Below are 11,703 nucleotides of genomic sequence, written 5' to 3' on the forward strand. Positions count from 1 at the left end.
CTCCCCTCAGCAATCCCAGCCGAAAGCTCAATATCCAGGACAGATAATAACTATTCACAGACTGCAGCGGGAACCATCAGGTTCTCTATGTCCCCACCCCCCTCCCCCCCCCCCCCCCCCCCCCCCCCGCTCTGAGGTATCATACAGTATTACTTATATTCTTATACCAAAAGGGCAGTATTATAGTAGTTATATTCTTGTATATAGGAGCAGTATTATAGTAGTTATATTCCTGTATATAGGAGCAGTATTATAGTAGTTATATTCTTGTATATAGGAGCAGTATTATAGTAGTTATGCAAGAGAGAGAGACAGCCAATCTGCACCACTATCCAATGCTCCAGTGTCGATGGGTCCACGGACGTCAATGTGCAGGATACCCCGCGGAATGCTAGGCTAGAATGCCGGGGGTGCAAGACAGCAGGGAAGAGGTACGTAATGTATAAGGTAGATGAAGACAGCACTCACCCGGTATGAGACAGCTCACTTTATTCCATAAACAGCGGGTAGCAGGGAGGGAGAGGTAAGGACGCGCACTGGGACGGCCGTTTCGGGGACACGCCCCCTTTGTCGACCAGGTGATGGCGTCATGTGGTAGGAGGTGTGCTATATACACAGGTAACGTGCACGTGACCAATCAAAAAAACATATATGTGTAAACAGGTAAATCATATCTTACACAAAAACACTGAGATCGTTCCGCTCGTTAAGACCGAGCGGACCCGTAGCGTTAAGTCGGGAGATCCAGATAGACTCTTTTCTCAAGAGTATCTGGTGCTTATCAGCTCCCTCTGGTACCACATTAACTCTTTCCAGTCCGAGGAACTTCAAGTCCTTTGTATCGCCTTTATGGACAGTTCGTATATGTTCTATAAGGCGCGGGACGCCTTTCCCCGTCCTTACAGAGTAAACATGCTCCTTATATCTTACCCATAAAGGTCTTTTAGTTTTCCCCACATAGAACGCCCCACATGTGCAGACTAGCGCATAAACTACAAACGGGGATTTACATGTAATAAAATCTCTGATCATACACTCATGTCCTCCTAGGGAAATATAAGATACATTCAACAATTGGGTGCAATACTTGCACTGACCACATTTTTTATTTCCCTGGGGCAGTGTCCGAGATAGCCAGTCGGTGTTCTTAACCTGTGAGCTGGGGGTATTTAGATGATCGGCTATTGTTCTGTTTTTCCTATAAGAGACACATGGTTTCTTTTCTGCAATTTCCCTGAGATCGGGATCTGATTCCAGCAGATGCCAGTGTTTTTTAATGGCCTCTTGTATGGCTAAATTGTTAGGGGAGTCTCAGCCATTAATTCTGTGACTGAGAGCCTGTCTCAGTTCCTAGATTGGCTCCTTAACCCTATCCTTAAGAGCACCCCAACTTATTTAAAGGACTCTAGTGACTTCCTTAGGGTCCTTAGTGACATTACATGGACTAAGGATTGTGCCCTGGCCTCGATCGACGTGGAGAGCCTCTACACTCGCATCCCACATGATGCGGGTGTAGAGGCTGTCAAATGGTTCGTCACCCAGGGTAATACCCCGGCAGCCATGGTTAATTTTATTAGCGAAGCTTTACGTTTCATCCTTACCAACAACGTGTTCCGCTACGAGGACGGGTGGTATCGGCAGGAGATCGGCACGGCCATGGGCACGCCGGTCTCCTGTACGTATGCCAACCTGTTCCCCGCTAAGCTGGAACACGATGTTGTTTTCTCCACCGACAACCCTTATATTAAGTTTATCAGGTCCTTTCATCGTTTTGTAGATGACATTTTTATTGTTTGGCAGGGCACAGAGGCACAATTTTCTGATTTTATTCAGTTCCTTAATACGCACAATCACGTTAATATGTTTTTTACATCTAAGTTTGGCGGTCACTCCTTGGAGTTTCTGGACGTTCAAGTTAGTATCCACGACAATGAGATTCACACTTCGGTGTATAGAAAACCTACCTCTTGCAACTCCCTTCTCCATTTCGGCAGCTCACACCCTGCGCATGTTAAGAAAGCAATTCCATATGGTCAGATGCTGCGCCTGCGCAGGGTGAATTCTACTGATGATTCATTTAATAAACAGGCTGCCGAGATGGAGAGGAGATTTGCTGAAAGAGGATACCCCGACACTCTAGTCAAAGAAGCACGTCATAGGGCCAGTATACAGAATAGGGACAATCTTCTGTCATCCTCCACTAAACACAAATCCCTCGATAGAAGGTTTAATTTTATTTTTCAGAACTCCCCTAACAATTTAGCCATACAAGAGGCCATTAAAAAACACTGGCATCTGCTGGAATCAGATCCCGATCTCAGGGAAATTGCAGAAAAGAAACCATGTGTCTCTTATAGGAAAAACAGAACAATAGCCGATCATCTAAATACCCCCAGCTCACAGGTTAAGAACACCGACTGGCTATCTCGGACACTGCCCCAGGGAAATAAAAAATGTGGTCAGTGCAAGTATTGCACCCAATTGTTGAATGTATCTTATATTTCCCTAGGAGGACATGAGTGTATGATCAGAGATTTTATTACATGTAAATCCCCGTTTGTAGTTTATGCGCTAGTCTGCACATGTGGGGCGTTCTATGTGGGGAAAACTAAAAGACCTTTATGGGTAAGATATAAGGAGCATGTTTACTCTGTAAGGACGGGGAAAGGCGTCCCGCGCCTTATAGAACATATACGAACTGTCCATAAAGGCGATACAAAGGACTTGAAGTTCCTCGGACTGGAAAGAGTTAATGTGGTACCAGAGGGAGCTGATAAGCACCAGATACTCTTGAGAAAAGAGTCTATCTGGATCTCCCGACTTAACGCTACGGGTCCGCTCGGTCTTAACGAGCGGAACGATCTCAGTGTTTTTGTGTAAGATATGATTTACCTGTTTACACATATATGTTTTTTTGATTGGTCACGTGCACGTTACCTGTGTATATAGCACACCTCCTACCACATGACGCCATCACCTGGTCGACAAAGGGGGCGTGTCCCCGAAACGGCCGTCCCAGTGCGCGTCCTTACCTCTCCCTCCCTGCTACCCGCTGTTTATGGAATAAAGTGAGCTGTCTCATACCGGGTGAGTGCTGTCTTCATCTACCTTATACATTATAGTAGTTATATTCTTGTATATAGGAGCAGTATTATAGTAGTTATATTCCTGTATATAGGAGCAGTATTATAGTAGTTATATTCCTGTATATAGGAGCAGTATTATAGTAGTTATATTCCTGTATATAGGAGCAGTATTATAGTAGTTATATTCCTGTATATAGGAGCAGTATTATAGTAGTTATATTCCTGTATATAGGAGCAGTATTATAGTAGTTATATCCCTGTATATAGGAGCAGTATTATAGTAGTTATATTCCTGTATATAGGAGCAGTATTATAGTAGTTATGCGGTTCAGGGAAGAAACAGAGTGCTGCACCTCACACCTATGGCTGATACTAGTGCCCCTAGGCTAAATAAAAAAAACATCAGAATTTTGTGTATGAATTGATCAAGCCATACTGCCCCATGTACCTCGTGCCGGTATCTGATACACATGGGTCCCTACACTAAGTCCACACCGTGCCAGTCAGTGGCCACCAACCCCGCAGGCGCGCACAGTCAGGGAACGGGGGCCATGGGACGGCCCTGCGACCCCCATGCCACAGGACCAGACCCAAAAACACCACACCAGAACCCGGCCAGCACCGCCGGCGGAGAAGGTCGCCCCCAGCCTTCCCCGCCGGTGGTGCTGGCTGGGTTTTGGTGGGGCTTTTTGGGTCTGGTGACATTGGGGTTGCAGGGCCGTCCCATGGCCTCCCTTCCCTGCATGTGCACGCTTTGCGGGGTTGGCGGTCGCTGACCGACACGGTGTGGAGTTAGCGTAGGGACCCGTGTGGACCAGAGGACCTGCGCGGTGGTACACGGGGCAATATGGCTTGATCAATTCATATACAGACACTCTGGTGTTGATTTTTAATATAGGCCTAGCGGCATTAGTATCAGCCATAGATGGGATGTGCAGCCGTTCCATTCTCTCCAGTTCGTATTATAGTAGTTATATTCCTGTATATAGGAGCAGTATTATAGTAGTTATATTCCTGTATATAGGAGCAGTATTATAGTAGTTATATTCTTGTATATAGGAGCAGTATTATAGTAGTTATATTCTTGTATATAGGAGCAGTATTATAGTAGTTATATTCCTGTATATAGGAGCAGTATTATAGTAGTTATATTCTTGTATATAGGGGGCAGTATTATAGTAATGTTCTTGTATATAGGGGCAGTATTATAGTAGTTATATTCCTGTATATAGGAGGAGTATTATAGTAGTTATATTCTTGTATATAGGAGCAGTATTATAGTAGTTATATTCTTGTATATAGGAGCAGTATTATAGTACTTATATTCCTGTATATAGGAGCAGTATTATAGTAGTTATATTCCTGTATATAGGGGCAGTATTATAGTAGTTATATTCCTGTATATAGGAGCAGTATTATAGTAGTTATATTCCTGTATATAGGGGCAGTATTATAGTAGTTATATTCTTGTATATAGGGGGCAGTATTTTAGTAGTTATATTTTTGTAACATTTAGAACCTTTCTTTACTTTCTCCTTTTTACCTTGCACTACAGTCTCCATATATGAGTGTTTTACAGGAAGGGAGAACTTAGTGGTATTTTAATATAGCGGTAGTATTATGTGTTTAAATGAGGATTACAGATTTAATAATAAGTGTCTGAGGTTGGATAAATCCCCTGTCTGCGGATCTGTGCAGGTCCCTGTGATGTTCTCCCAAGGGCCGTACAAGAAGCAGAATTAAAAGGACAGTAGCCCTGTGGTCCCTGTGGTCCCTCCTGTGCAGCCCTCATCCTCCGCTCCTCATATACTGTGGAGTACAATGTAGAATGATCCCTCCGGCCACAGACATTGAACATTTACATTTATATGCATAAAAATTAAGCAAAGTTACTCGCCGCGTTTCCATCTTCCTATGAATTTCAGTGCGATGAGATTGTTTTTTGCGAATGAGCCCAATGACTTTCCCTGGGGGGCCGTGATATTTGGCGGACCTCTTACCTCAGGCACTTCCTGTAATTGCTTGATGACCCACTTTATATAATTATAATGGATTGCTGGGTGGATAAAGCAATAGAGAAGAGAATTTACTGCAGACGCTGATTGATGAATTGGTAAAGAGGATCTCCGAAGGGACGTGGTGCCGGCCGTCATTCTCCGATCGCTGCGATCAGGAAGGAGGGGGACGCAGATTACAGGTTCATTACCCGATCTACATCATCATGGAAGGAATGTACCACACATTCCAGGGGATGACCGATCCCGCCGAGCCAAATCGGATCAGGCTGGAAATTACACAAAATTACCCGAACGTCTATGAGTCTATTAGACTGATTAACTGTTGTCACCCAGCTTTACCAAACTACTTCTTAAAGTGACAGCACCCATTTATATTGACATTGTCTAAGAGCCTGGGGCAAGGCCTGAGAGACCAGAGGATGGATAGGGAGAGACCTGTCAATATATAAATATATATATATATATATATATATATATATATATATATATATATATATATATACATGGTGTAAAGAGTCTGTGAGGAATGAAAGGTGGAATCTGATTGGTTGCTAGGGGCAACTGGGCCTGTTTCACTATACACCATGTTTGAGAGATCTCCCCCCATTGTATTGCGATCACTCTTAGCTGTTCAATATGTTCCAGTATGGCCTTAAAGGGGTACTCCAGAGATAAATAAATATAAATATATATATATATATATATATATATATATTCAAATCCACTTGTGTCAGAAAGTTATACAAACTTATATTTTACTTTTATTTAATAATTTCCAGTCTTCCATTACTTATCAGCTGCTGTATGTCCTGCATGAAGTGGTATATTCTTTCCAGTCTGACCCAGTGCTCTCTGCTGCCACCTCTGTCCATGTCAGGAACTGTCCAGAGCAGGAGAGGTTTTCTATAAGGATTTGCTACTGCTCTGGACAGTTCCTGACATGGACAGAGGTGGCAGCAGAGAGCACTGTGTCAGACTGGAAAGAATACATCACTTCCTGCAGGACATACAGCAGCTGATAAGTACTGGAAGACTGGAGATTTTAGGATTCTGATCTCTGCACGTATAGCTCATGCCGTTCTCTGTGTCCGTCTCTTGCAGACATGAGGATGATGTGAGCGGTCACCAATGGGGAGCTCCTCCACCACTCTGAGGAGGCTGCGGCTGGGGAAGCTGAAGATCGTGCGCAGACGCCTCCTGCAGCACTACGAGCATCAGCCCTTCATCTCGCTCCTGGCCGGGCTCTACAGCTGCCGATGGAAGCGGTACCAGCGCCAGAAGACAGAGCCGGGGCAGTGCTGCTGCAAATGGGTAACTGACCAGCCACGTCCTTACCTCTCACACATCTCTCCTCTAGTCACATCCAAAGCTGCATTAAAGGGGTAGTTAACCAAAAATAGAATTTCTTTCAGATTCACTAGTACCAACAAGTGATTTGTAATTTACTTTACTATAAACAAAAATCTAGTCTTCCAGTACTTATCAGCTGCTGTATGTCCTGCAGGAAGTGGTGTATTCTCTCCAGTCTTACTCAGTGCTCTCTGCTGCCATCGCTGTCTATGTCAGGAACTGTCCAGAGCAGTAGCAAATCCCCATAGAAAACCACTCCTGTTCTCTAGACTGGAGATAATACACCACTTCCTGCAGGACATACAGTAGCTGATAAGTTCTGTAAGACTACAGATTTTTTAATAGAAGTAAATTAAAAATCTCTGGCACTTGCTGGCACACGTTGATTTAAAAGAAAAAAATATGAACTTCTCCTTTAATAGGACCCAAATCCCCATGTGTATCAGTATCTGCATCCTACCTGACTAGTGAGTGAGTGCATCCAGGGACCTATGGGCAAATACATGAGGGTCCTTTGCTATGCATTATATTGGGTCTTCCACTTTGGGTTCCAATTTGAGGTAATCCATAACTTGGAAAAGTAACTTTCTTCAGAAGCAGCGCCTCCTCTGTCCTCAGGTTGTGTGCGGTATTACAACTCAGCTCCTTTCATTTCAATAGAGTTAAGCTGCAATACTGCACATAGCCTGAGGACAAGAGTGGCGCTGTTTCTGGCAGAATATGGAAGCTACGTTTTTAATGTTTTGCTGTAAGAACAGGGTGTAATGATGCGTATTTGATTCTGTAGAAGGAGTCGGTGTTCTTCCTCCTCCTGGTCGCGGCTTTCTGTCTCTCTTTAGTCTTCGTATATTTCTGGGGGGAAGCAAAGAACGACTACAATGACTTTGACTGGTAAGTGTCTCCTGTAGGGATTGGCTGCGTCTGTTATTACTGTAATGGGTGCACCGTATGGCGGCACATGGAGTGTGTCACCTGATTCAATTAATTTATTAGCATGCTATTATAGGAATTAGTGGCCACATTTAAGGGTTTCTCTATAATAGTTAAAGGGGTATTCCACTCAAACATAACTTCTTATATGTTGCTGCCCATGATGACACTAACAATTCCTTCCATACTTGTTATTATTTATTCAGTCAGTCTCCCTCCCCCAGTTCTGAGCTGCTGCTTTTTTTGCTGAAGACACAAAAATCTATGTGTGAGCTTTTCTTTCTGTTTCCCCCTTCTCCCCCCTGCCTTCTGAAACAGCTGATGTAAAAAAGTCCCTGGCAGGCTGTATCTGCAACATTGTAGCTTCATTATAATTCTGGAAGGGTTATTCTAAGGTCAAGTTGCTGATGAACTCATTGTGATTATCCCTCCCAGCATTACAAAGAAGCTACAATGTTGCAGATACAGCATGCCAGGGACTTGTTTACATCAGCTGTCTCAGAAGTAAAGGGGGAGGAGGGAGAGACGGAGAGAAAAACTCACACACAGATTTTTGTGTCTTCAGCAGAAAGCAGCAGCTCAGAACTGGGGGAAGGAGACTCAGTAGATAATAACAAGTATGTAAGTAATTGTTAGTCTCACAATGGGCAGCAACTTATCAAAAGTTATGTCTGAGTGGAATACCCCTTTAATAGTACGGGGACCTAAGTTTAGTCCAGAGTGGAGATTTACTAGAACGAGCGTCCTTCATTCTGGAGGACCCATCCTGTCCTGCATCACACATGAACACATGGATGACAATGGACAATGTGTAATGCTTCTTTTCTCCTGTGGTGGCGCTGCAGGAAGATGGAACACTTACTACCAGGTTTCCCCACAGATTATACCTGATTACTTGTATATGATATATGTTGTTTTATAGGCTTTTTGATGTCTTGTTAGTCCGTACATAACACAGAAGGCCGATCCTCTGTCTCTTCTTATCCCCTCCCAGGTATACATATAAAAGCCTGGGCTACTGGTTCCTGTGGTCAGTGCTGATCCTAGTGGTGGTGGCTGTGCTGTTCACCTATATAGCGTTATTGGTGGTAAGTTTCTAGGAAGAGTCGGTAAGTTTGTCATCTGATCCCTCCTACAGACACAGTGACCCCACCAGCAGAAGAGTGAGTGCAGCTCTGAAGTATAAACCAGGATGTAACTCAGGATCAGTAATGTAATGTATGTACACAGTGACCCCACCAGCAGAATAGTGAGTGCAGCTCTGGAGGATAAACCAGGATGTAACTCAGGATCAGTAATGTAATGTATGTACACAGTGACCCCACCAGCAGAATAGTGAGTGCAGCTCTGAAGTATAAACCAGGATGTAACTCAGGATCAGTAATGTAATGTATGTACACAGTGACCCCACCAGCAGAATAGTGAGTGCAGCTCTGGGGTATAATACAGGATGTAACTTAGGATCAGTAATGTAATATATGTACACAGTGACCCCACCAGCAAAATAGTGAGTGCAGCTCTGGAGGATAAACCAGGATGTAACTCAGGATCAGTAATGTAATGTATATACACAGTGACCCCACCAGCAGAATAGTGAGTGCAGCTCTGGGGTATAATACAGGATGTAACTCAGGATCAGTAATGTATGAACACAGTGACCCCACCAGCAGAATAGTGAGTGCAGCTCTGGGGTATAATACAGGATGTAACTCAGGATCAGTAATGTAATGTATGTACACAGTGACCCCCACCAGCAGAATAGTGAGTGCAGCTCTGGGGTATACAGGATGAGTACAGGATCAGTAATGTGATGTATGTACAGAGTGACCCCCCCAGCAGAATAGTGAGTGCAGCTCTGGAGTATAACACACAGGGGGATAGCTAGGATTAACGGGGCCCCATAGCAAAAAAATTTATGGGACACCCTTCCCCAATGCACAACACAAAGCACTGCGCATATATATATATGGTGTATACTCTGTGGTGTGGCCAAAAATATAAAATAAAATCTCTTGTGGCCAGAGGCAGAATCCTGGCTGCAGCCACAAGAGTGACTGGCAGGACAGGGAACCAATGGCTGCTTGCTATGACAATCTACTGTTTTTACCTATAAGGACCCATTAGGAGCCCTTATGGTTAAATACATCATTGCAGGAGAAGACTACCTTCTGCTTAACCCCTTATGTACTGCAGTGTGTAAGTGACCCAAAGTTTCCTTTCCTTTTTGCACATTTTCCTTTCCTACTAGAATGCGCAGCTGGAGAACAGAGGTCAAAGGTTATCAGTGCAGTGAAGCAGAGATCTGTCTTCTGCTTGTTAACCCTTTTTTGTGTTGCAGCATGTAAGTAAATATTGGGTCACTTACACACTGCAGTACATAAGGGGTTAAGCAGAAGGACACATGCTCTTACCTTCTCCCCCAGGCCCCCCTCCTGCAGGGGCCCCATAGCAACTGCCTCTATGGTAGCTACGCCACTGATAACACAGAATGTAACTCAGGATCAGTACAGGATCAGTGATGTATGTACACAGTGAACCCCACCAGCAGAATAGTGAGTGCAGCTCTGGAGTATAATACAGGATGTAACTCAGGATATACATAAAACTAGAGGACTCCTTTAACATAAGTAGTCAGTGTTTTCTCGCTGTGACCTGGATTCTCTCCAGAGCTGAGTGATGTCTTATTGTGATGGTGAGATGTGGGAGAAGGCCGATCTCATTAGGTATAAAGTGATCTCTGTGGACAGACGTCTTGAGTGGCCACAATTTCCTCGGCAGTGTTGGGTGGTGATGCACAATGGCCTCATTCTTCGGATCCTCCAGCTGATTTTCCCCATTGTCACATGACACCATAAAGATTCCGGGATTCTGAAACCATTCTTATTCACACCAAATGTTCACTTGAAAAAACAATAATTCCCTGTTGTTCTCTTCCCTATGAAATGATTATGATGTCTACAGAAGTATTTCTTGGGAATCTGAGTGTGGACGCCATTACAGCTGTCACAGGAGGTTGTCACCCAGCTTTCCTGGAGTCCTGATGGGCAGACCTGCCCTGATTTGATATGGAGGGAGAGGTGTTATCCTTTCAAGGGGTAGTTTACGAAAAAAAATTAAAAATTCTTTCAAATCAACTGGTGCCAGAAAGTGCCAAAGATTTGTAATTTACTCCTATTATAAAATCTCTAGTCTTCCAGTACTTATCAGCTGCTGTATGTCCTGCAAGGAAGTGGTGTATTCTTTCCAGCCTGATACAGTGCTCTCTGCTGCCACCTCTGTCCAAGTCAGGAACTGTCCAGAGCAGCAGCAAATCCCCATAGAAAACCTCTCCTGCTCTGGACAGTTCCTGACATGGACAGAGGTGGAAGCAGAGAGCATTGTGTCAGACTGGTAAGAATACACCACTTCCTGCAGGACATGCAGCAACTGATAAGTACTGGAAGACTGGAGATTTTTTTAAAATAGAAGTAAATTACAAATATCTGGCACCGGTTAATTTGAAAGAATTTTTTTGGGGGGGGTGAACTATCCCTTTAAGGATGCTGGGTGACAACTCAATCAGTGAATTTATGTGTTTCACATGTGTTATGGGTTTTAGCCTCATGCTTATAGGCTGGCAATGATTACTACTTTCTTCTTGTAGGTTTTGGCAGTATGTCTGCTCGCCGAGGGTCAGCAGCTGTACCTGCACTGGAGCCACAAGGTGATCAGAGACATTGAAATACCGTAGCCCCAATCCATCTAGAGGTTAGGGTTCTGATACAGAGCTCTAATCCCCTTATAGACATAGCAATACCTGGCTGCCTGCAGTCACCACTAGAGGGAGCTTAGGAGCTAGCTGCATACAGTGCGTACATTGATCTCAATGATAAAACTGTATGCAGTAAGGCCCATAGCTCCCCTAGTGGTGTGTGCAGGGAAGCGGCATGTTATCATCATGTGTATACAGAGATGAGACCCATAAAGTTGCCCATTTTGAATGTATGATATTTTACGTTGAGCAATCTGTTTTCTCCATGACAGGGCGGAATGCTGTTCGTCCTTATCTTCTTTATTGCCGCACTTGCTGTTTTGTCTAATTTATGGGGTGAGGAATGGGCAGCCGTCCGCCTCTCCTTCCAGGTAAGCATCACGATGCGGAAGGGTTGAGCTGATCTTGCGCCGTGCGGTTTATGAATGTGTACTGTTAGGTAATAATATAACTTTTTGGAGCCCTTAGAGTGGTCAGATCCCTTTCCATGTGATACTGGTGACTTGGTTGGTCTCGGATCACAAAGGAAAGCTTATTTGTTTTATTAAGGTTACAGTTGCTGTAGGTA

General features: G+C 44.0%; 1 protein-coding gene and 1 long non-coding RNA gene across 2 annotated transcripts in view; one reads left to right on the forward strand and one right to left on the reverse strand.

Moving 5' to 3' along the window:
• The window catches only part of LOC138793387 (uncharacterized), a 9,979-nt gene extending 9,474 nt beyond the window's left edge, over positions 1–505 (reverse strand). Inside the window, exon 1 of the long non-coding RNA XR_011363250.1 lies at positions 469–505. This is a non-coding gene — a long non-coding RNA (uncharacterized lncRNA). The remainder of the gene's footprint in view (positions 1–468) is intronic.
• The window catches only part of GDPD4 (glycerophosphodiester phosphodiesterase domain containing 4), a 57,095-nt gene that overhangs the window by 16,305 nt on the left and 29,087 nt on the right, over positions 1–11,703 (forward strand). Inside the window, exons 2-6 of the mRNA XM_069969538.1 lie at positions 6,206–6,415; positions 7,242–7,345; positions 8,379–8,472; positions 11,028–11,087; positions 11,408–11,506. Of these exons, the coding sequence (XP_069825639.1) occupies positions 6,233–6,415; positions 7,242–7,345; positions 8,379–8,472; positions 11,028–11,087; positions 11,408–11,506 (540 nt within the window). The 5' untranslated portion in view covers positions 6,206–6,232. The remainder of the gene's footprint in view (positions 1–6,205; positions 6,416–7,241; positions 7,346–8,378; positions 8,473–11,027; positions 11,088–11,407; positions 11,507–11,703) is intronic.

Source organism: Dendropsophus ebraccatus, chromosome 5 (genome assembly GCF_027789765.1).
Source record: "Dendropsophus ebraccatus isolate aDenEbr1 chromosome 5, aDenEbr1.pat, whole genome shotgun sequence".
Classification (NCBI taxonomy): domain Eukaryota; kingdom Metazoa; phylum Chordata; class Amphibia; order Anura; family Hylidae; genus Dendropsophus; species Dendropsophus ebraccatus.